The 25,129-nt window shown below is 52.0% G+C and overlaps 1 protein-coding gene across 3 annotated transcripts in view; it reads left to right on the top strand.

Annotated features, from left to right (window-relative positions):
• Pax7 (paired box 7) overlaps positions 1–25,129 on the top strand; it is a 97,139-nt gene that overhangs the window by 53,975 nt on the left and 18,035 nt on the right. For all 3 annotated transcript variants that reach the window (XM_036179404.1, XM_036179405.1, XM_036179403.1), the window contains exons 6-7: positions 725–890; positions 1,712–1,914. In XM_036179404.1, coding sequence (XP_036035297.1) covers positions 725–890; positions 1,712–1,914 — 369 coding nt within the window. The remainder of the gene's footprint in view (positions 1–724; positions 891–1,711; positions 1,915–25,129) is intronic.

The following is a 25,129-nucleotide window of genomic DNA, read 5'->3' as shown; positions in this document are numbered from 1 at the left end:
TTGAAGGTGTGGGGGCCCCCGCTTGCCCCGCCTTAGATGCAGCCGTGAGGGTGTTGGCATTGAAGAAGGGCTTTCTGTCTAAAAGCTAAATAGCCTGATATAGGAACGGCCTTCGGTGAAAGGGAACAACATGTATAAAGCCTAGAAGTGGAAAGGACCTCCCTGCAGTAGTGTGTGTGTGTGTGTGTGTGTGTGTGTGTGTGTGTGTGTGTGTGTGTTGGTATGCATTTATGTAATGTGTGTACCTGTGCATGTCCTAGCATTGCTTAGGCTGTGTGAGCAGGGCAGGGTCTCAGCCTCCACTTGGTATAGCTGGGTGCCAAAGACATCCTTACGCAGGACATTCTGTATGTGGTGTCCTCTTGGAGGGCTTCCTGGAGGAGTTGGCATTTTGGAGCAAGGACTGGAAACCTGGGCTGGAGCACTGCCCTGGGAAGAGCACTAACAGACTTCTCCAGGCCTCCTGTCACCCTGTCCTGTGACCGTTACCTACTTCCTCTGGTTCTTAGTCCCTCACCTATAAAACAGGGATCATTCTAAAAGACCTTCCTGAATAGTGGTCAGGGGTCCCTGCCTTTGAAGTTCCCTGCTGCAGACTATCCTGGGCTGCACCATGGCCTCTGCTTCATGGAAGAAGACACTGACCAGCTGGGAGCCATCTGCTGGGGCATCACCTCACCCATGCGTCTGCAGGGGCCCAGGCTCAGCATCTTCTCCCCTTCAGGTCTGGTTCAGTAACCGCCGTGCCCGCTGGCGCAAGCAGGCAGGAGCTAACCAGCTGGCTGCCTTCAACCACCTTCTGCCTGGAGGTTTCCCACCCACTGGCATGCCCACCTTGCCACCCTACCAGCTGCCAGACTCTACCTATCCCACCACCACCATCTCCCAAGGTGAGTGTCTGTGATTAGAAAATGCACAGTCCTGCTGTTCTGACCTAGAAACTCATGGTCACTTGGGGCTGAAGAACAAAAGCTCTTGCCCTTCCACCCTCCCGGGGCAGCACTGGGCCACTGAGACCCCTCAAGGAAGGAAGATCCTTGGGGCACAGTTCTTCTGGTAGCTCCTAACATGCCACACAGCCCCAATCAGGGGACTGCTGGATGGAGGTGGCAGGGAGAGAGCCCAGGATACCCAGAGGCCTTGGGAAGTAAAGATTTCCTTCCCCAGTTCCCTCCACACCCCCAGTCTTGCTCCCACCCCAGCATACACAAGAAACCCCTTGTCATCTGAGGCACAGGGCTGCCTCCTGAAGGGCCTGGAGGCTGACGTTCTGGAGGCTAAAGAGCCAGAGGGCCCTGCCCATGATTCTCAATACGAAATCAAGCCAATGCTGAGGACAGCAGGGTCCCAGCCCTGGAATGCTAGGCGGAGGGACTCTACTGGCCAGGGGGAGAAACAACTGAGTTCAGTCATTTCAAGCATCACTCACTCATTGACCTCGACCCTGGCCCAACCTGGCTGAGCCTCAGATGCCCCCGCGTAACACAAAGCACCAGACCCACCTGTGTGTAAATTGCCTAGAGGTCATCTCTACACATCAGCTGAGCGTCAGTCAAGCCTGGGCCAGTCTGTAGGGCTGCCTGGGAACCAGCTTCTTTCAGCCCATGTCACTTGAGAAGCTGGTCCCTTCTCTCCAGAGGGCACGTCTGGGTGGAAGAATCCCAAGGCTGCTTTTGCCACTTGCTAAGGACCTCTCTGGGTCTCTCCTCAGATGGGGGCAGCACAGTGCACAGGCCCCAGCCCCTTCCACCGTCAACCATGCATCAGGGCGGACTGGCTGCAGCCGCTGCCGCAGCAGACACCAGCTCTGCCTATGGAGCCCGCCACAGCTTCTCCAGCTACTCGGACAGCTTCATGAACCCAGGGGCCCCCTCCAACCACATGAACCCTGTCAGCAACGGCCTGTCTCCTCAGGTAAGTGGCCTCTTTGCTCCATTTAGGGGTCTCACTGCCAGACTCCTGCTGACCCAATCACAGGGGCTCAAGGCAACCCAGGCTCTCTCTCTCTCTTCCACAGGGGAAAAGTGTCACTCAGAACTCGATGGTCTTGGGAAGCCTCTGGGTGCTGGGGACCCTGAGAGAATTTGAATGGGAAACAAATGTTCCTTCTTCCTTCCCTTGTCTGTGTCTGTGATCATGGCTCTGGGCTGACCTTCCTCTTGCTGCCAAGCTGGAGATTGGGAAACAGGTTGTCATTTCCCCCAGATCAGCAGGGAATGATTACAGGACCCTCTCTTGGCCTAACAGCCAATCTGAGCTTGATAACTGACCCACGGCGTCATCACGTGCACCAGGCACTTTCCTGCAGTGAGCAGGAGAAGGCTGGTGCTGAGTATGAACCTAGAACCAAGAGTTCTTCCTAGATCCAGTCAGAGCTCCATGCCCCTCTTGTTGTCAGGAATGACCAGTCGTTGGGATGAAGGGATCTCTACTATTGGTGGAGAGAATTGCTGGCAAGGTTCTGGGCCAGGATCTCTACTTTCGATGGGAACTTAGAAACTTGGGTTTACTCATGTGCAATTGGTTGCTGGACCAGTCACTCATGGCCCAATGGAGTGGTGGTTTTAGAGACAGATGGAGCAATAACGAAGAGCTTGGAGTGGTTATTGGTGGGTTTGGTGGACAGACCTGATGTTTGGCATCTGAGTGATTTTTGAGGAGCTGATGGGTTTGCTTCTGTGGCTGCAACAGGATCCCAAGTTCCCCTGAGGAAAGAAGTGTATTCTGTCTCCCACCAGCCATGCCTTTTTTCCTCCTGTCTGCAGGAGCCAGTCTTGGCAAGGGGAGCAAACTGATCTGAACAGCTGTGTTGTACAGGAAAAGGTGCAGGCGTTGGAGGAGACAGAGAGCCTCTCCCCGCTGCTCTGGGGCCAGTGTGCATTGGGTGCCTCAGCTTTACCCTGTTTACAGGGTCTGTTCTAATACTTTACCAGGAATACAGCTGTGATATGTGGACGGCTGTGTGTGTGTGTGCCCATCCACTGAGGGTGGCAAGGGTATCCTCCAAATACAGAGGGTGGGATGCAGTCTGGATGTAAGTCAAAAGTCTCAACATGTCCAAGTCCCCGCTTAACTCAGGGTTCACTCTCATTTTCATGGCTCTGGGGTCTTGGGAGGGATCTGTTCGGGGGGAGAACAGTTCATAGTACAAGTTGACCTCCCTTGTCCTCTGTCCCCAATAGGACATTCCCCCATGGTTCATCTAGGCCCTTAGGAATGTGTCACCTGAGCTGAGGTAGGTTGGCACACTATTACCTGGGAACAGAGATCTGGTCCCTGTCACCTGGATAGTGTTAGCCATACAAGTTGGAAGGCATTTTTGTTTGTCCAGAAACCAAAGGGGATTCTGTGTGTAGCTGAAGCTGGGAAATTTAGGGATGGGACCAGCCTTCCTGTGTATCTTACTGGTGGTCTGTGGCTGCCTGTGGGAAAACAGACCTCTCCTCTTCCCATGCTTTGACTAGGATCTCTTGTCCCCATCCAGTCTTGGAAATGGGTGACTCTGAGCACCAGGGACTCCCTGAAGAGGCCTAGCAGGATTTCATAAGAAATCCCTTTGTTCCTTGTAGTTATACAAGGTACCCATCCTAGAAGTAGCACCTCAGAGGTCCGAAGGACCTAGTGTGGGCCATACATCAGGTGCTGTCCCTGCACTTGGGACAAATCAGTAAAAACAAGTGGAGAGACCCTGCCCTGGGGAGTCACCAGAGCAACCGTGTCCTAGTGACTGATGACAAGAGGACTGAGCTTTCCACAGTCCTGGGACAGACACTGTCCTGTTGTTATTTATATTTTAACCCATGTATGAGGCAGGATTCAAACCCACATTTCAAAAGTTCCAGATCTTAACTTCTCAGCTGGATGGAAAGAAGGGTTCCTTTGAGCCATGCTGTGAATTTAAAAACAAACAAACAAACAAACAAACAAAAAAACCCAAGGTACAAACACCTCAGATTAGCCTTCCTCAGTCCAAAGCTTTCCTTGAAGCTCAGAACCTCTGATGCTCCCACCCACAGACTCCCACCTTATAGCACTGGCCATTAAGTACTTCACAAGGGACCTCCTGGTTGTACCCTGAGTCCTTCTGGTGAGGTGCAGGGAAGGAGATGCTTGTCCAGGAATCTCACTTCTGATGGCTCCTCTGGTTAAGACTTTGCTCCTGGATGAGGTCAGTTACTTGGAAAATGACTTAAAAATAGTTCCTGAGAAACCGGGCATGGTGGTACACACCTGTAATCCCACCCAGCACCTGGGAGGTAGGAGCAGGAGGATCAGAAATTCAAGATCATCCTTAGCTACATAATGAGCTCAAGGTCAGCCTGAGCTACAAGAGACACTGTCGGCAAGTGGAATGGGGAGGCAGGCAGGTAGGCAGGCAGCCTTTGCAAGGAGACTCCCCAGGGTCCTCAGTACTGCACATGGATAAGATGGGCAGTTGCTTCCTGTTCTGGTTCCAGGAACAGCATGAAAGACCCACAGGACAAGCAAGATACCAGCCTGATGGAAGGGTCCCAATCTGAGGGCAAAGTAGGACCCCTGACCTTAGTAGAAGCATGGCAGAAATACATTTCTTGTCTCAGGTGCCCTGGTGTGATGGCCTCCCTTGTTGAGGTCCCAGGGGGATGTAGAGACAGACATCAAGAGGCTATGCTGAGCTGCCAGAATTACCCACCCAGAACCAAAGCAAAGAGTCGGAAGCAAAGTTCTGCCACACAGGGCACCTCCGCTGCAGGCAGGGGACCTGTGCTCACGCCTCTTTGGGGCAGACTTGTGGGACCCAGGGGGAGAAGTCATTCTCTGATGCTCCTTTCTCATCCACCAGGTGGATGGACTTGGGAGTGGAAACTGAGGTCTGGGAAGGGCCGAGTGTCCCAAGGCTCTTGCAAAGTCACACTCCAGACCTTGAGTCAAGGGCTCTTGCTGCTGTGTCACGGAAGGTGACAGGGTCACAGCTCACACTCACTCTTCACACCCTCACCATCATCTTCTTTGTCTCTCTCCACATTCACAGTTCCCTCCAAAATAGGTGAGCCATCAGTCACATGCCTGTGATCTCAGCAAACTAAGCCCTTCTGTCTTTTCTTCCTCTGTGCTCCTTCCTTTTTCCTCCTGTGCCTAGAGTAGTAGTGCCCTGATGGGCTAGGGTAGGGATTGTGGCTCAGAGGCAAAGTGTTGCTGACCCTGCACTAGGCCCTGGACTTGACCCCTAGCAGTATAAATGTAAATAAATAAATAGATAGATAGATCAATAATAATTACAGTGACTGTCAACACAAAGTTTAATGCTGAATGCAGGCCAGGCACAGAAGCAGCAAAATGTGGTGCCTCTTTCCATTCCTAGAATCACGGTAGTTGGCCTATGACCTTCATTCTGCAGGTGGGAAGATTATGTCATCCAGGGCCATCCATCCATTCATCCATCTATTCATTCATCTAACTCATCTACCCAGTCACCCATCCATCCATCATCCATCTACCTACCAACTCATCCATCCATCCATCCTCCATCAATCCTATTTATCCATTCATCATCCTATCCATCCATCCATCCATCCATCCATCCATCCATCCATCCATCCAACCAGCCACACATCTATCCATCCTCTAATTTATCTACATAGCCATCCATTCACCCACCCACCAAGTCCATCCATCTATTCATTCATCTATTCGTTTATCTAACTCATCTACCCAGTCACCCATCTATCCATCATCCATCTACCTACCAACTCATCCATCCATCCATCCACCCATCCATCCATCCATCCAACTAGCCACACAGCTGTCCATCCTCTCATTTATCTACATAGCCATCCATTCACCTACCCACCAAGTCCATCCATCTATTCATTCATCTATCTACCAACCAATCCATTGTTCTGCCTATCTACTCATGCACACATTCAGGTATCTATGCATCTACCATCTACCCACCCCCATTTATCCTCATTCATTCATCCATCCTCCTATCTACCAACCTGCCCACTCATCCCCTATCCATCTACCCAACCAATCCACACATCCATCCATCCTACAGTTTATCCATCTATCTACCTATCCATCCATCCACCCTTCCATTCTCCCTCCCTTCCATTTATTCATTTGCAGTCCTATACCATCCATCCATCCATCCATCCATCCATCCATCCATCCATCCATCCATCCACCCATCCATCCATCCATCCATCCATCCATCTATCTATCCATCCACTCACCCAATCATCCATCCATCCATCCATCCACCCACACATCCATCCATCCATCCATCCACCCATCTATCTATCCATCCATCCACTCACCCAATCATCCATCCATCCATCCATCCACCCACACATCCATCCATCCATCCATCCATCCACCCATCTATCCATCCATCCACTCACCCAATCATCCATCCATCCATCCATCCATCCATCCATCCATCCATCCATCCATCCATCCATCCATCCAATATGTTGTGCCAGTCTCTCCAAGGTTCTAGAAAGCATCAGAGCTGAAATTGGAGCAGCTTGCCTGCAGAGTCCACCATGTTGTTGTGTTGTATCTGCCCCATGAGGTTGGTATGATGGTTCACATAAAAGAAGCTTTGTGTGATGGTCCAAACTAGGAAGCTCTAAGGCCAGAGGAGCAGCTAAGGGCAGATCTGGGTTCAGCATCTGCATTCACAAACAGCATCATCATCTTCCTCCTAATACAGAGTTTCAGATCTGAAAGGTTATTGACAAATGTCATCTCCCAAGTGTCTCTCAATGGGAGGTGCCCAGTTCTGCCCTCCATCACAGTCCAAGACCTCCAGGGGAGACAGACCAGCAAGGTCAGACACTTAGCATCAGAGCCCTGTAAACAACTGGCCTATTTGAGGTCATTCAAGTCCCACAACACCCCTCCTCTTGGGAAGGCATTCTTTGAGAAGTTAAGAAATTCATAGAAGGTCTCAGAACCATTGAGCAGTGGAACTGGGGTTCTAATTGAGATAGACTTGACCTCTGAACCTCACCACTCTTGACCCTTCATAGGACAGGAGCAGGGCAGTCAGCTGGCTCCTGGCACTGGATTTCACCTGCACAGGAGACTTTCAGCTTCTTTCTCCTCTCACTTCCTCTTTGTCTCCACCCCTTTATTGGTGACATTGCGTTTCTAATAAGCATTTAAAATGAGTCTTGCTGGACCAGGGATGAGGAAGGAGGAGGGAGTGAGAGACATGTAGTCAGGAAGACAGGGCGGTGTGGGGGGGATCATGGGGTGTTAAATAGCCCAGAATTTTTAAAAACCTGATGCAAATCATTGGTAGGAGAGAAAATTACGTGCAATTATGCCCTGATACTGGAAGGTTTGCCTAGCCCAGGCAACAAGATCTCATTAACAAGCAGAAAATAAGATTGAAATGGTGTGTAAAAGAGCTGAAAAATGAATTTGAATGCTGCGTTTGTCCACAATTACCCCCTCCTTCACACATATTTTATTGCAATTTTTTTATTATTCTTAATCCCTCCATTCCTCAAAGCAGATTGGGGACATCCTGGCATTACCGGGGCGTTGGGAGGAGGTGTAGAGGATCTTCCGCTCCCCTGAAAGGAGACCCTTTCTCTCCAACATCTTCCAAGGTTGGGATTTGGAGGGATCGGAATTCATTTCTCAGGCTTAGCAGGTTGTAGGGACACGGGGCTTTAACCCCAGCCAGAGTCTCCTCTACACCAGCTCCCGCCCAGCACTACTTCCTTTGCCTCCCTTCTTAGGTGACTCTCCTGCCAGTCTGCCTTCCTTCTGCCTTCATGGGCTCTCTATGCACTCTTCTCAGGGAGCCTTCCACTTAGGCCCCACAAGTAGACTGTGGGCAGGGTCGGAAGAAACCTTAGGGCAGATACCAAGTTCTGATTCTGCTACTTGCTATGGTGCTGCATGACCCTGGGGCAGCTTTCTTAACCTCTCTGGGCTTCATTTGCCTCACCTGGAAGGAGGGACATTTTCCTGGCTTCTCAGAGGCACTGTGAGGACTAAATGGAGATTTGAGCAAAGTTCCTGGCACACAGTAGGTGCTCAGTAAATGTGTGTTCTCCGCATCCTCTCGTCCCTCACGCCTCCCCATTTCCTTGCCTTCTCTCTCATCCCTTTTGGTTAGCTGGGACATGGCTGTGCCAGTTTCTTCCTTAGAACAGTGTAGCGTGCTCAGCTGACCCAACCTGGACAGAGCAGTGCTGGGCAGCACTCTTCTACAGAAAGCACAGGAAGCTGCCCACTGTGCTCCCCAGAAGGTGAGCTGAGAGGGGAAGGCTGGGGATGACTCAGACTCTGCATGGCTTCCCAGGGTCAGGGGACAGTCAGTGGAGTCACCCCCACCCTCCCTTCCCTGCCCTGTTTCTCATCATGGCTGGCAGTACCAGCGTAGGGTCAGGGGTCAGTTTTCAGATGGGACCAGGAGTCTGTGGCTGGATTTTTTCTTTTCTTTTCTTTTTTTTCTTTTTTCTTTTCTTTTTTTTTTTTTTTTTTTTTTGGACCCAAAGACCAGTACCATATTTTTTTTTTTTTTTAGCATCTTGCCTCCTCAACTGGCTTTCCTCATACCCAGTAATAGCCCACTCTTAGAGATACAGGCCACATCTGCCAGCCCCAAGTTAAAGCCAGATGGGGCAGCAGCTGGGAGATATGTCACCATCACTCTGCTCTCCAGGGGTCCCTCACACTGCAAGCATCCTTTTCTCTCCTCCAGCATTCTTGGCCTGGCCAGCTCTGGCAAGGAATTAGCTATTGCAGAGGTATGAACCCACAGTCTTGGTAGCCAGCTTTAGTCCCTGGTGGGATATGCTGAGCCTCCCTCTCGGGGGTCTAGACCCTGCCGGTGCCTGCTATCCAGTCCTCTGCCTTTGTCCGAGGTCACCCACCTCCGTGGAAAAGCTGAGTTATTTCCCACTGGCTGCTGCTCCTGACACAACCACCTGCTTTCATCCATCAGAAGCCATGGCCCTGGTCCCCGGGGAGAGACTGGGCAGCCACCTCGAGTGAAAACAGAGCCCTGTTTATGTCTCTGCTTCTGCCCTTTATCCTGGGTGGAGGGAACAAGGGGGGCCAAGGGGAGAAACTGCCTCCCTAAAACAGAATGGGAAGCCTCTAGGTAGCTAGCTGAGGAGCGGGTACCAGGCCTGTGGTGATCAGGGTGAATGGCCTGTGGCCTGGCTTTTGGGGTGACACTGGAGACTTTAATGATAGAAAGGACGATGGCTGGTTCTACTGGTCCCTTTTCAGAATGAGATCCTGAGAGCCGCAGCTTAGTCCGCTATAGAAATAACAACATCTATCTAAGTGTTCCCATCCACCCCAGGAAAAGTGTGGTCAGAGCCATTCTCTGTTCCTGTGTGGGGCCAAGGGCACCAGGAAGGGACAAGAGTTTATGTGGAGCTCCACATCTCCTGGGGCTGAGGGAGCTCTGTGCTACTCAGCGCACTGTTTGCTTGGTGACACACGTCATTCTCGGCATCTGGAACATAGTAGGTAACCATTGCTGGTCAACCCCAGACCTTCAGGCTTTGATGAGGCATAGCTCAGATTGGCTTGCAGGGGCGGGAGTATTTGGAAGCAGCTGATCATCTGGTCTGCACTTGGATTCTTCATGATGCCTGTCAAGTTCACCGGGCACAGTACATGGGGAGGCTTGGAAAGAAGGGATGCAAGGTCACTTGTGCTCTAGCGAGGTGCATTTTGGGAAAGACACTACCTCCTCCTCTCTTCACCATGATACTACCCCTCCCCCACCCTATTGGAGAATTGATTGTGGATAATTCTGAAGGGTTTCTGGTTCTGCAGGAAGAGAGGGGAGATATATAAGACAGAAGGGCTATAACTAGCAATGATTGTGATGGCCAGTCATAGAGATGTAGTGTGGGCTTGGTGGCATGGTCTGCAGATCAGAGTTCCCATTCCAGCTCCTCTCTCTACTGTGTGACCACAAACAACCCACATGAGCTTTGTGAACCTCCCTCTCCTCATCCACATCGCTCATCTATAGCCTTAGACTTAAGTGAGGGGCTAGGGACATAGCTCAGTGGCTAGAGTGCTTGCCTAGCATGCAGGAAGCTGAGATCCACCCCCAGCACCAGATAAACTGGGCATGGTAGTGCACACCTGTAATCCCAGTACTCAGGAAGTAGAGGCAGAAGAATCAGAGGTTCAAGTTCAGCTTAAGCTCCACATCAAATTCAAGGCCAGCCTAGGATACATGAGACCATATCTAAAGAAAGACAAGAAGAAGGAAATGGTTCATGGAAAAGAGCCCTTGCCACACCTTCCTTGTACAAGGCAAGAACTTAGTAACCAGGATCTTTCTGCTTCCCCCACTCTGAGCAGATCCTTTTGTGGGGAAGTGTTGCTAGGCCCAGCCTTCTGCAGACCAGGCAGCCACTGGTTGAAAAAATGGAGAGATCTGAGCTCTGTCCCAGCTCTATCTCAGACTCACTATGCGATCTGATGAGATGTGTCCTTGCTAGGGACCTCAGTTTCCTACCTCATGCCATGACAGAGGTGGGCCAGCTGCTACCAAGGCATCTTCCTATTTACTTCTCGGGACCCTAGCTTGGGCTGCTGAGCTTCTTTGTAGAAGGTCAAGGGTTTAGCCTTCTGGAGATTCTTGGCTTGGTGGGGAAGAATGCAAACGGCTGATTTCTCCTCCTTTCTGAGTAATGCAGGAGCTCAGGGAGAGACAGTCCCGCGTAGATAGCAGGGAAAGAAAATGAGGAAGGTTAACAATATCGCAGGCAGGCTGGAAGCCTTGAGACCTGTCCCTGGGCTTCCTGGAGGAAGCCACAAGGAGCCCATTGAGGAGAGGTGGGAGTCACATTGAAGGTCTCCAAAAGGCCGCACTCTTCCTGCATCCCGGCCCTGAAACTGCTGCCCTGTGTTATAAGATCCCCTTCCCCACCCTCCCCTGGAACCCAGCCCCGTTTGCTCTTTTAGACTTCTCTTGAGAAGTGTTCCTTTGCCTCCTCCTACTGGGCTAGCCGTACTTCCTCAGGCTTTTTATCAATTTTTATCAGCATATGGAAAGTGCCTGCATTGTAGACAAGTGCTTTTAAATAGTAATAATGATGATTACATTTTTTTTGAGTGCTCACCCCAGGCCAGATGTGCGCTGAGCCCAGTATGTGGGTCACTTCATTCCATCTTTAAAACATCCCCTCGGAGGAGGCCCTGGAATCATTTCTGCATCACAAGTGGAGGCAGGTAAAGGCATGGAGCAGTTTAAGCAATGGGTCTAAAAAGTTAACACAGGGCAAACCCTGGACCTAAATCCAGCTGGCCTGGCCCCAGACATACTGCTCTTCCCCAGGGTATGTCATAAGGATAGATGAGACTTTTTAAAACGTACATTGATTTATTTTTATTTATCGTATGCATGTGTGCATGCATGCATGGTAGGTGCACCCCAGTGTACGTGCGTATGCATATGGAAATCAGAGGACAATTTGAGGGACTCGGTTTTCTGGGTCCTAGGGAATCAAGTTCAGGCTGTCAGGCTTGGTGCAAGTTTCATTACCCTCTGAGCCACATCTCTGGCCTTATGGTAGGACCTTGTAAGCCGCCACACCCCCTCCCCCCTCCCGGGACTCTTTGACCTTAGTTGATCACAGACCCCGCTAGAGGGAAATAACAGAGGTTGAAGACAGGAAACAGAGGCCAGAGGCTGGAGAGCAGAGGACAGACAAGTGCTGCCCTTGGGAGGGGTATCTGCAGCCCTGTCACTCCATACCTGTGTGATCCCAGACAGCCTTTCTCCTGTCTCAACATCTCCCCATGTAAAGGGAGTGTAAGGAGAAATGCATGGGTTTGCAGATATGGCGTCCAAATTGCACCTGCACAGCCTATGTGGCTGGCTGCAGAAAGGAGCTGTGTGCTTTGTTAGGGAACACAGTGGGCCCAAGGTCACCAGGGGACAAGGTAGGTCTCAGCTAAACCTTCTGCTTCCGAATCCCTTTCCTGCACCTCTCACTAGCTCCTGGTCTCTGTCTTGTTCTCTCGCTCCCGGCTCCGGCTCCGCTCTAACCAAGGGTCCCCACTAACCATTCTGGCTCTCTCCCCAGCTGGGACACTTCCTTTAGCCCCCTTTTCATTTGGGACAGGTGTTCGACCACCCACAGAATTCTGCTAAAGCAAAGGCAAGAGGCATGGGAGACTCGTGCTTGGCATGAAGCTTCTGGAAATAGCTAGGTCTGGGCTTCTTCTCCAGGTGTTGCTGGAGACCCTTGGAATGGCACGGTGGACTGTGATCTCATTCCTGTGTACCTTGCTGTGGGTCACTCACCCCAGGGATCCTCTCTGTCTGCACTTTCCAGGAAGGATGGGCAGCCTTTCCCTTCCTCTTCCCACACTTCCCTCACCTGAGGTCCCAGCCCAGAATTTTCTCAGGCGCGCAGCTGCTGGGAAGTGCCTCTTCCATTTCTGTCCATTCCTCTCCTGTCCCCATGCTTCCCTCATCTCCAGCCCCACTGTCTCTTGAGCCATGGGCCCCACCCCCGACATCCTCCTGGACCCTGTCTCACCCTTCTGCACACCTGCACAGGTGCAGGCCCCTCTCCTCCAGGTTCAGACCCTATTCCTTTCTCCCTCTCTCTTTCCTGGGCCGTCCCAGCCCCCACCCCCATTGTCCTGACCTAATCTCTGTCATTTTTCTCTACCCCTCTCCTTTCCCTGGCTCCAACAAGGGCCTCTTCTTCCTCATCTCAGTCCCTCCTCCACCCCCTCCACAATTCTTCATCTCTCTGGTCAGCTCATCCAACCTATGGTGCTTGCTGCTGAGCTGGGTGCAGGGTCCCCAGGCCTTGTGTGGGGGTGGGGAGCAGGGGAACCAGGATGGGGACACAGACGGGGGCGGGGTGGGCGGCTGACACCCCTCCCTCTCTGCTGCTGCTTCGGCTGCTGCGGCAGCCGCGCCTTTGATCCATGGCCTGAGGCCGCCTGACAGTGGAAAATGCAGGGAGACAAAACCACTCAGTCAAAGTGATTCCCAACAACTGTCTCCCTGAGATAAGGACTCGCTGGGCTCCGCAGCCTGCTTAATTCCTGCTGCCCGGCCTGGGATCCCGTGCAGCAGCAAGCCGACTGCCAGCCCAAGCAGCTCTGAGAACCAGCCTGGTCCTGGGACCCAGGATGAGGTACAGCTCTGAGTACCGACACCAGTGGGGGGAACCCAGGACAAGGGGTTGTGCATCTGGCAATCTGGCAGGCTAGGCCTCCTTCTGTTGGCAATTTCGGGGAATCTTCCTTGTGCCATCCACACCAAGGCATTTGCCTCCTTCCCTGGAACATTCCTGAGCCGACTCCCTCTTGGTCCTCAGTTCTTCCACTCTCCATGTTCCCAGCCCCTCTTGTCCCTGTGCTTGCAATATTAGCTTGGGGCTCTAACTTTCTGGGTAGTTCCCTCAGTAGAGCAAGGTCCAGGCTGTCTGGTGGCCTATATCCCCAGTACAAAGCTTGACACATAGCAGGGTCCTGATTAATGCTTAGTGCGAGGGACGGAAAGTGAACCAGCCTTGCTTGGGCCCTGCCTCCAAGAAACAGCACTGAGGCAGAAGCCCTCAGAGAGGGAGACATGCCCAAGATAAAGTAGGGGGTGGTCTGTGGGTCCTAGACACCCCAACCCAGGGGCATACCTTCTTGGTGTGACACACAGGTCTCTAGGAGGCTGGGCTGAGTTCTCTGTCCCTGGCATAGGGTTCAGCATGGAGACCAGGAGATAAGATTCTATATGGTAAGGTCTGGAGGACCCTCACTGATGGGAACTTTTAGGAACCCCCATGACAGACCCCTTCCCTCCATGGTGTGTGGCACAGAGAGCTTTTGTGTGTGCATGGTGGCAGAAGCAGGGGTCAAAGGAACTGGATTCAGCTCAAGAGTCCTGAAAGCCAGGGATGGAGGGGGAAGTTAGGAAAACTAATGAGAACCCATGGGTGCTGGGATGGTACGAGCAGAGCAGGTCCTTCACAGGCCAGAGATATAAGATCAGTACCAGATCAGGGTTTTCCTGAGCTGGGCACCAAAATGATCTGGGGTGTCTGTTAAAACTCAGGCTTCCAGATTGGTCCATAACAGCCATGACGGGTCTGCAGTGGGCCTGGGGAACCTGGCTTTAAAGACAGCACCAACCATCTGAGGCAGCCCATTGGCAGCCTGACACCTCAGAGCACTGGATTAACATTGGCAGTCTTACCCAGTATGGCTGGAGACCCTGTCAAAGGCCTCCCTGGTTTCAGTATGCTTGGGTGCCCCGTGTATCCCAACAGCATCAGCATGCCAACCCCCTTTTCTTTATGACATGACTCTGGAGCAAAGTGTGGTGGTACAAGCCAGCAGCCCCATTGTGTAAGAGGCAGAGGCAGGGGACCTGTCATGAGTACAAAGCAAGCCTGGGCTGCGTAGCAAGCCCCTCCCCCAGGATGGGGAGATGGCTCAGCTGGTTAAGAGCTTACTACACGAAGCATGAGGACCCAAGTTCAGTCCCAAGCATCCACCAAAAATGCTGGGTGAAGTGGTGCACACCTGTCACCCCAGTGCAGGGAAACAGACAGAGAAAGACCCCTCAGGCTCTCGGGACATCTGGTCTTAGCCAGAACAGCAAGCACAGGTTAAGTGAGAAAACTTGTCTCAAAACATAAAGTGAAAAGTGATTAAAGAAGACACTTGAGGGAGCTGCAGAGATGGCTCAATGGTTAAGAGCACTGGCTGCTCTCCCAGAAGACCTGGGTTCAGTTCCCAGCAACCACATGGCAGCTCACAGCAGTCCCTAACTCCAGGATCTGATGCCCTCTGGCCTCTGTGGGCACTGCAGGCATACAGACACACCCATGCACATAAAATTAAGATAAATAAGTACTTCTTTAAAGAAGAAGACACTTGATATCCACCTCTGGTCTTTATATGTATATCCAGGCATGTGAATGCACACCTGCACACATACAAATGTACACACACACACACACACACACACACACACACACACACACATACCCCACTTCCTCCAAAAAGGAAAAACAAAATTGACTGTTTGGGAACTGCCCTAATACTTTGCCCCTGACCTCTCAGAGCTGGGAGACACCCCGGAATAGCCTCTGTATTACTTAGCACCTAGAGAGGCCCCAAACCTTGGCTGCCAGAGGGACCTATTCTCAGACTTCTCTGAATAGCTGTCTGTTTCTACTGCAGAGCCAGGGTGATGTCTCACAGAGCCTGGTAAGTCACAAATCCAAAACAGAGTCAGAGGCAGCCTTGTGGGTGAGACAATAGTGACCAAGGGGACAGGAGACCCACCCTGCCCTCTTTCTGTCCTGTCATCCTGCAGTGGCTCAGACCTCAGCTCCCCAGGCCCAGAGGTCTGCCAAGTGGAGCTGGCCCGAGGCCAAATGAACAAGACCCTCTCATCAGACCAGCGCTGTCTGACCAGAGGCATCAGAGGATTAAGGTCCCATGAGGGCCCTGGCAAGTGTCTTATCAAAAAGGGGACATGTCCAGGCTGAAATTGAGACGTGGTGCCCAGGGGCAGAAGTTCCTGATCCTTACCCAAAGGGCTCCCTTTCCCTTTCAGCCACAGACATGCTCTCCCTGCCTGAAACTCCAGCATCCTGCTCTGAGCTCCCTCAGGGCTCATCCCACTCCCAGCCAACTTCAGCCTCTCTCGAGGTCTCTGGGGTAAAATAGCTGCCACCATTGGGGTTTTGCTCTGTTTCGAGCCACTGAGAAGTAGGTCTGATATGATTACTGCACACAGTGGCTGAAGTAATGGTTCTATTTGGTTTTCACCGTGCTGGGCATGGAACTCAGCGCCTTGTAGGTAGGTGCTGTGCAAGTGTGCTTCCGCTGGACTACATCCCAAACCTTGTTTTGTTTTGTTATTTTGTGTGTGTGTTTGTTTGTTTTTTACAGACAGTCTTTTACCCTGTAGCCTAGGCTGGCCTGGAACTCACTGTGTAGATCAGTCTGGCCTCAAAATGGCTGGGTTTACGGGTATGTGATTTCACACACAGCTTGACCAAGTATGTTTGTCCCCACTGGCGGTCTGAAGGTGACTGAGCACAGAGGACCTGTAGGTAGCCTGTCCATTCTGCTGACTTAGATGTGAAATCCAAGGTCAGCATGCCAGGACAACGTCAGAATCCAAAACCCAGATCTACTCTGGGGCAGATGTCCTCCCCTCTCTGGGCCACCCCAGTCGGAGGGACAGGCTGGTTGTCACCTTTGCTGCTTAGATCTAAGCTGTTCTTGAGAGGGTCTCCAGGGATACTGTGTCCTGAAGGTGTGAGCAGTGCTGGCCAGGTGGCCTCTCCAACCTCCCTTTCCCAGCAATCCAACTTATATCATACCACCCTGGGCAGCAGAGGGTGAAGAGAGGAGGGCATGTGAGAGGGAACCCCCAGACTCCAGACCCCAGACCCCAGGGGCCAAGAGGAAACAGCAAGGGCGTGAGACAGGTAGCCCAAAGGCTCCTCGACCCTGAGGTCTGTGAGAGTTGTGCTGACCATTAGCTGGACCAGGCTCGACCAGGAGGCCTATGGTGAGGGGCGGGGCATGGGCAGAGGGGAATAAAGAAGCAAAAGAACCTATTATGGACAGATGGACCAGAGAGCTGCACTGTGAGATGCTGGAGAGAGAAGGAAGGGGGGTCATGGAAAGAAGAGGGGGCAGGGAGAGAGAGGAGGGAGAGAAGACAGAAGACTAAGAGCAGAGGGGTGAATTGGGGCTCTGTGACGGGGCAGAGGCAGGGAGAGAGGCAGAAGAAGCAGAGGAGAGGAAAGGGCACTGTGGCCAAGTCTGACAGAGGGCCAGAGCCCTCCCTCAGTGAGGCAGAGATCAGGAGTCTGGGTAGATGGGCCCAGAGCAAGGGGTCGGGTGCAGGGAGAGGTCAGAGGGCTCCTATGAGGAGGGGACCCAGCATTACTCTGTAGCCAGAGGAGCACAAATAGGAATTCCAGCCGCACCAGCGCCCAGCTGTGCAGCCTTGGGCTACCCTGTCCACCCCATCAGCAGCAACACAGGCCCATTTTGTAGCCCAGTGGGGTGACATGCTAGAGTTAGCATTGGCACATTGTCCCTGGCCAGGGACCTTTGTCAGAGTTGCCGGGCCTGAACCTCAGAAGTCCTGGCTTCCCAGTGTGGCAGTGGTGGTCCACAAACTCCCAGAGCCCGAGGTGAGAAGCCCTGCCCCTGGCCAAGTGTTTTCCTTTAGTTCCAGATGCTACCCTGACAGGTGCTTTCTGTGATTAATGTCACTATCCCCTAGCCCTGGGACCAGCTTCTCTTCCCCAAGCCATGGCTGGCTGTGGGTGGGCAGCACAGAATCCTGCCTGGCCTTTTAGAATCTTCTCCTGGTCTCTCCCTTCCCTAGACATCCCCAATGGACATGGGGTACAGACTTGGACTCCTTCAGGAATGTGGGAGAGAGACTGTTTTCAGATCACATCCAGAACCTTGAGAACTCATAGTCTCTGCACAGAATGGCAATAGAGGGAACCCTACCTCGCTGGAAGGACAGCCATGGTTAAGGGGTCTTGGCCAGTTTAGGAGGTTGTCGTCAAGATTTGGGGACCACAGCTAGAGTTAAAACTGATCATGTCAAGTCAGAGAGCATTCTTTGAGTGAGAAGCAGTGCTCACCAGCTGTACAATTGTAAGCAGCTGACTTGACTTCTCTGTACTGCCAACGACCTAGGTACTCTGAAGGTTATATGTGTACTTGGTATGGGTCAGCGGTCAGAAGACATTAATTTCAGTTATGTATGGCTATATTTAGAAGTGCAGCCAACTCCAGGGTCATGGAGTGGGGGCTCAGATTGGAGCTGGGGATATTAGTATAGCAGTCTGGTTCCCCTGTGTCCCCCCTTTCCCGTATAACCATATAAACTGAGCCATCAGCATCCCGTCCCAGCTAGTGAGCCCCTATCTCTAACCGCATCTCTCCCGCCTGGGGATGGGAACAGACAACATCTCAGTGCGTCCTCAGCTTCTTGTTTGTTTGCTATGGAGTCCTCCATGCCGTGGGCACGTTTTTTGCTAATTTTGTAGCTGCCTTTATCAAACGGGGATTCACAGGCGCCTTAGCCTTGATAAGTGGATTAGTCTCTTCGCTAAACAAGGAGGTGTGGGGCGTGGGGGCTGCGCCACAGAGGATGTTTGTTTCCGGAAGAATGGAGACTGCATTCTCTGCCCTGTGCGGGGTGTCTGAGGCGCTGGAAGGGCCATCTGCGTGCCTTGTCTCAGTTTAGAACTTGCTGCAAAGCAACCAGGGAGCCAAGAGGAGGGGTTGGGAGTTGTGGAGGTGGGGAGGGGACTCTGGACTCTTTCCAGACACATGAACCACCTGGGCTCACCATGTGAGCATGGGAGCACCTGCTTGGGTGGAATTCTCCCATGGCTGTCCCCTCTTTCCCTCCCCTCCAGCCTCTACTTTCTGTCTTTTTGGCCTTTCCATTGTGACTTGGCTGGGGATTCAGGCTCAGCTCTTACCTACTTCCCCAATCCAAATGAACAAAACCACAGCAACAAATTTGCAGGCCCTGGAACTCTGGAAGCAAGAGACTCTAGAATGTTCCCTGGAACTTCCTTAGCATTGGTGATCTCTGAGGAATGGCTATCTGGGGCCTGTGGGGCACCTTCCAGTCACCCCAGGTTGTAGCTGAGAGTGCTTCTCCTTGGGGCCCTGAGTGTTCCCTGTAAAATGTGTGTTAGCACTTGACTGTTGGATCCATGAGACATTAGTTAGCATCGTGTCAAGTTGACCCTTGGTCTCCAGGAAGTTCCACCATGTTTAGCTTGTGACTTTGCATGGCTCGTGATGGCCTACCAGGTGTTGAGTCTGCAAGGGAAAGCAAAGATGTCTGGGTGACAAGTCACAGACACAGACAGGGAGTCGGGGGAAGGCTCTGGACCAGGCACAGCTCTTTAGAGGTCAAGGCTGGAGGCAACCAGATAGGTGGACTGGGTAGAGGTCAGAGGGGTCCCTGCAGCAGCTGGAGATGCAATAAGACACAGGAAGGAAGAAGGTAAAGGGGGTCAGATAAACCATGAAGGCTGGTAGAAAAAGTGTGGTGGGGGACCCCGATGGCTCCTTTCCCTTGGCCCTTCTTGGAGTAAGTGGTTGGGGTGACCAGATCTCCTCTGTGCTGGCTGAGGAGCATGGGGAGCAGAGGTGCTGAGAGAGAGAGAGAAATGGGTGGAGCGGAGCGCCACAGGCCCTCAGCTGGTCCTTAGCCTCTCAGTCTCCCAAGCTGCCTCCAGCTGAGTGTGATTTTGCTATTTATTTACATGTAATTATTGCTATGAGGTGCAGATATTAACGCTGTCAAGAGCAATTTGCTCTGACATTTTTCACTCCCTCAGTGCCCCCGCCACTCTTGATGGGGCCCAGGGCTCTCTCTCTGCTTAGCTACTGCGCGCTCGGTGGCCCGGCCCAGAACCACCCAGCCGGCAAGGAGCTGCGTCAGAGAGTTCACCAGGCTCTTCTGCAAGCCCATTAAGCTTTGAAATTGAATTTGGCCTGGGAGAGGGTGGTTGCTCCCCACCCCACTACAGTTCCACCAGCCAGGCTGGCTCAGGGTCTCCCTTCACTGCCTTCCACAGACAAAACTGGTGGGCAAGGACTGGCTTTCTGAGGGCACGGGCTGAGGCTTTGAGCATGACAGAATACAGCAGAGAGGACAATAAGGACCTTATAATGGCCATCATCCGAGAGGCAGGATGCACATGGCCTCGGCCTCACTGATACAGCCTAAGATAGAAGTGGCCACTCATTCTCTACCTCACCATCTGGTCAGCCAACAAGAATGGGTGGGGGCTGAGGCAACAGAGAAGTTGTAAGGCATTAGGGGGAAAGGAACTGACCTGACTTTGACCCTCAGAACCCATATAAAAAGCCTGATATGGTGGTGAACACCTGTAATCTAAGCGCAGAGACAAGAGGGCCAAGTTAGCTCCAGGTCAGTGAGAGACCCTGCCTCAAAAAACATGGTGGAGGGCCACAGATGAGGAACATGTAAGGTTGTCATCTGGCCTCCACACCCATGTGTATCAGTGCATATGTGTACAGAGAGAGAGAGGAGAAAAAAAGAATGCTAAGTGGCCCTGGGGACAGGTGGCTGTACCCACATCACAAGGAGAGTTTGCTTGATAGCCAGTGAGGTCACTGTGGAGTAGGAACAGGATCTGGGCTGGCCCCACAGTGAGTCCCTCCAGGAGGTATTAGGAATGGAATTGGCTTTCAGTTTATACCTTATGGGTTCCAATCCCAGCCTCAAAAGTGACCGAGCATATTAATCAGGGTAAACTAGTTTGCTTCCCGGAGCCTCAGTTCCCTTGACTTTAAAATGAAACCTCTGTGTTGTTAGGTTCTTTTTCCTTTTTATTAAAAAAAAAAAAGATTTACTTTAGTGTGTGTGTGTGTGTGTGTGTGTGTGTGTGTGTGTTGTGTACATGCAGGTGTCTGTAGGCACCATGGAAGCCAGAAGAGGGCACCTGGAGTTAGACTTACAGGTGGTTCTGAGCCACCTTGTGTAGGTGCGCGGACGGACAGCAAGTGCTCTCAACCTCTGAGCTGTTGCTGCAACCTCTAGATAGCTGGTTTTCATTAGACCCACACTTCACTAAGTCAAGGCCATGGAGTGGATGCTGGCTCATCCTTGAGCTGACCAGGAGGTGTCCAGAAAAGGTTTCATGAAGCATCCCAGCAGCCTGCTCATTCGAAGACATCTGGTGGGTGCAGGGACAGCCCCGTTTCAGAAAGATTGAAGGGTGTGTCCTTGAGCCAGTGGTGTCTTTTGGGTTGGTGGGAAAGAGTGGCTGTCCACACATAGTAGGTGGAAAGGAGTGGCTTCCTGCACACAGTAGGTATATAGCAATGTGGGCCTGTCAGTGTCAGGGACAAAATGGAAGAAGGAACTGAGACCCATGGGTCTTTTTACTCTGCTGTGGGGAACTGGCACTCTGGAAGAGCAGTAGGCCTAAGCCATCATGGCTGTGGGTCCCTAACACACTGTGATGCATGCCAGCTTGTCTGCCCAGAGACTAATGAGGCCTCACTGCCACCACCCAGTCCCTGCCACCACCAATCTACACTCTCCTCTCTGACAATTATGAAGGGGACCCCCCCACACACACACACAGACGGGGGGGGGGGGCGGGGAACTGAGGCCCCCTCCTGCTTCACTCCCCTTCACCCCTCTGCCTCCTCCTCCCCCTCGGCTTGGCCAATTAGGCCCCTGACACCTGGAGCCGCTGACAAACTGTTTCTGTCACTTGCTCTCTGTCTTTCATTAGGGCAGCAGAGGCGGGGGAGCGGGAGAGGGAGGGGACCTTTCATGCTTAGTAAGGCCGGCTACATTAATTACAAAACGGCCATTTGCCGCGTGAAACTCTGTTAATTAAATTTATGCAATCATTATCTTTAAATAGTCATATCTTTCCCAGCGATCGGCTGGTCCCTTCCTTCCCAACCCCTCCGCCACTGCTCTGAGCAGTGAGTTGCTCTAATCCCCTGGCTGTGTTTATCCAGCTATCATAGATCTCACCCCCCCTGCCCACCCCCACCCCACATGGACACCTCCAACCTTGGCCGGCCTAAGGAGCTGCCCGGGAGGGATGGCCAAAACCTCCGCCATGTTTCTAGATATCTGGAGAGTGGCATTTTGTCAGCCAAATACAATACCGATGTGTGTGTGTGTGTGTGTGTGTGTGTGTGTGTGTGTGTGTGTGTGTGTTCATATATATGCAAGAGGTCATTCTGTCCACAACTCCTGTCCTGCTTCCCTGGCTCTGTGAGCTGGGGAGGGGTCCTTTGAGAATCTTCAGGATTGGGGGACTTAAGCATGCCACTAGACCTGGCCTTTTTGATTTTCATTTAAGCAAGCCAGATATGTGCCAGGCCTGGGCTAGAGAGAAAAAAGATCCAGTCCTTGATTTCCTTCTAAACTTGTTCATTTAGCAAATGTTTATTGGACAGCTACTGTGTGCCAGGCACTCAGTCTGTCCCCAAGCAGCTCCTGCCCATCCTGGGCTGTCGTGGATGGCCAAAATAGAATGTGTAAATGTTGAAGAGGTGTCTGTGTGCACGGGGATCTGCGGGTGCACAGCAGCACAGAGGTCAGTATCAGCCTGAGCCTGGGAAGAGTATGGGGCTGCAGGAAAGGTGAGGGCTGCCTCTGTGAGGTGAGGCTCCAGCCTCTCCCTGATGAGCCTTCTCCACTCCACTTCTGATTCCAAGAGGGCCTTCCAAAGTCTCTCATGGATCCCTTCTGATGCTAGCTCTCAGTGGGCCTTTCCTCTTCCTCTTCACTCCAGGAGACCTTACCTGCAACTTTTACCTTGCACACATACACCAAACTCACAGGTGTACTCACATGTGTGCACAAACAATATATCCATGTACACAGAGATAAATAGTGCCGTCTACACAAATGTACACAGACACAAAAAGATTCTCCTAGGAATGTATAATATTCCCCTGTACACACACAATCCTGAATACAATAGTCCTTTGTGCACACACATGTACACCTCATGCTCATGCATATACACACACACAGTTAACAGCTATGCAAACATGCACTCAGTATTCCCATACTCATGCACCTGCTCGCACTCAGTATTCCCATACTCATGCACCTGCTCACATAGCCCTCACACACACAATTTTCACACTCATGTCCATATGCAGACAAAGTCCTCTGTATGATAATCCCATGTAAACATACATACACACAGTAATCCTGCATATACATACCAGTCATGTGCACTCTGCACTCCCATGCACACATGTGATCTGTACACAGCCCATGCACATGGAGTACACACCATACTGAGCTGCTGAGCTGTCTAGTAGGGCATACCTCAGCACAGGGACAGACCAGAGCACAGCACTGAAGCCAGGGCTCAGGACCTCACTATTATTTCCCCCTTAGGTGACTCCAGGAAGCCCCTGAGCCTGAGTTTCCTCTCTGCCAAGTAGGGCAACTGCCTCAGAGTAGGTGGTGGGTTTGACAGGTACAGGCTCTGGGAACCGGGGGCTGTGCTTCAGCAAATGAAGAATTTCACTGGAGGCTGGAGGGATGCAGGCCTGGGGACTTCCATGTGAAGTGGGGGATGGGGTGCAGGCCCTACACAGCAATTGCTGGTGAAGGGGCGGGGCCCAGGAGACCTGGGAGAAATCTTGTTTGGAAGTTCCGAGTCAGCACCCGAAGCCCATTACTGCTGTCCACAGGGGGCGGTGGGGGGGCATAGATCCTCTTAGCAGAGAATTGAGAGGCGGGAGAGGGGAGCAGTGGTAGCTGGCTGCCTGGGTGGGGGATTTCTCGCTTGCACTAATCCCAGCTGGAGACAGGCAGGGGACCAGCAGGGGGAAATGCTTGTGTGTGTGTGTGTGTGTGTGTGTGTGTGTGTGTGTGTGTGTGTGTGTTGTGTTGGGATTGGAGGAGAATGATATAGATGCATAGGTCTGCACAGGAGAGCTGGAGAATGTTGAGGTGTGAAGCTGTCGTGTATGGGAGTAAGTGTGGGTCAGTTTGCCACTGTGGGGTTTGTGGATGACTTGTGGCCTAACATGTATGTATGCATATATGTGTGTGTGCATGTTTGTATATGCGCATATATATACATGCATGTGTGTGTGTGTGTGTATGTGTGTGTGTGTGTTGTGTACACCCCATGTCTTTGTCTAAGTGGCCCTGGCTATGTTTTGGGGCTACCTGTGTAGCAACTGCAGACTTGTAGGCATTTGTACTTATTGGAGTCACCTGGGGAGACTGAAAATATTCCCAGTATGCAGGCAGATGACACCAGTGAACAGCTAAGTGGAAGGAACAGAGATTGGACCATAGTTCTACTCCACTTCCCTCCTCAGTCCACCCTGATGGAGTGGGCCTGGAGCCAGGGCTATCCCCAGCTAATCCCAGTCTGTGTTACCCCCTGGTCCTTCAAGACATTTTTGTGTGGCTCCAACAAACCCTGCCTCCCATTCTTGGCGATGGAACAGGCTGTCCCTGTATGTGCCCACTCTGGCCTGGCCACTTTCAGAAGTCACAGTGATGTGTGTTAGCAAGAGGGCGAGCCAGGGATGGAGCTGCACGCGAGGCTGGAGGACCAGTCTTTTGAGTGCTAAGTCAGAGAGTCCTTATGACCAAACACAGTCTGAGGATGGGAGAGGGGATGGGTTGACCCTTTACCAAAATGTGTGTGTAGAGATAAAAGGGTGTTCTTGATGGGAAAGGAGCAAAAACTGTTTGGGGACCAGAAGAAGGTTGCTCCATCTGTGTGGCTATATGTGCCTATAACGAAGTGTGAGTTTCCCAGCAGCCCAAGACTAGGAAACCTCAGAGATCTGCTCCAAATCCTCCCAGCCACCTCCCTAGTGGTGAGCACCATCATGCCTGAGGGGGAGTGGCTTGCTGAAGTGTCCTGTGCCTGCTCCCTTTTGGAGACTGCAGCCAACTCCTAGGTAGCTTTGTCCAGGGCTTCTGGAGAAAGCTTGGTGGCGGAGTGCAAGGGACACATTCGCCCAGGTGGCTGGAGAAGAGCCCCCCATTTCTACCCTCTTAGGTCCATTTCCATCTCAGGGGGTCCCAGGGCCCCTCCTTGCTCCTCCCTTGCAACCCAGGTTTTGCCAGAATCCAGCAGGCAGGGAGGACAGGCTGGCCGGATGCAGGCACATCCTCAGCATCCTCACTGTGTCTTCCTCTGCACGCTAACCCTCCAGGCATCTTCAGTGTTATCCCCACCACAGAGAGAAGACAAAGGCCTCCTAGGTTAAAGAACTTGCAGCAGGGGTGGTGGTGGGAGATGGTGTGAGGGTCCGAGTGGGGGCATAGTGGGGTCAGCGACTTGGTCTTGAGCACCTGAACTAAAGGAACTGTTCCCAAAGCCAGGTGTGGGAATGCCCACTTGTCATCCCAGTGCTCTGCCTGTCAAGGCGATTCAGGATTATTATTATTATTATTATTATTATTATTATTATTATTATTACTACTACTACTACTACTACTACTACTACTACTACTACTACTACTACACAAGGAGTTCCAGAGCAGCCTTGAACTTATGAAACTGGATCTGGCAGGAGAGTTGAGTGTTTGAGGCCAGCCTGGGCTACAGTGAAACACTAGCTCAAAACA

This window comes from Onychomys torridus, chromosome 2 (genome assembly GCF_903995425.1).
Source record: "Onychomys torridus chromosome 2, mOncTor1.1, whole genome shotgun sequence".
Classification (NCBI taxonomy): domain Eukaryota; kingdom Metazoa; phylum Chordata; class Mammalia; order Rodentia; family Cricetidae; genus Onychomys; species Onychomys torridus.
Note: the sequence above shows the minus strand (reverse complement) of the source record. Positions and strands in the feature narration are given on the sequence as shown.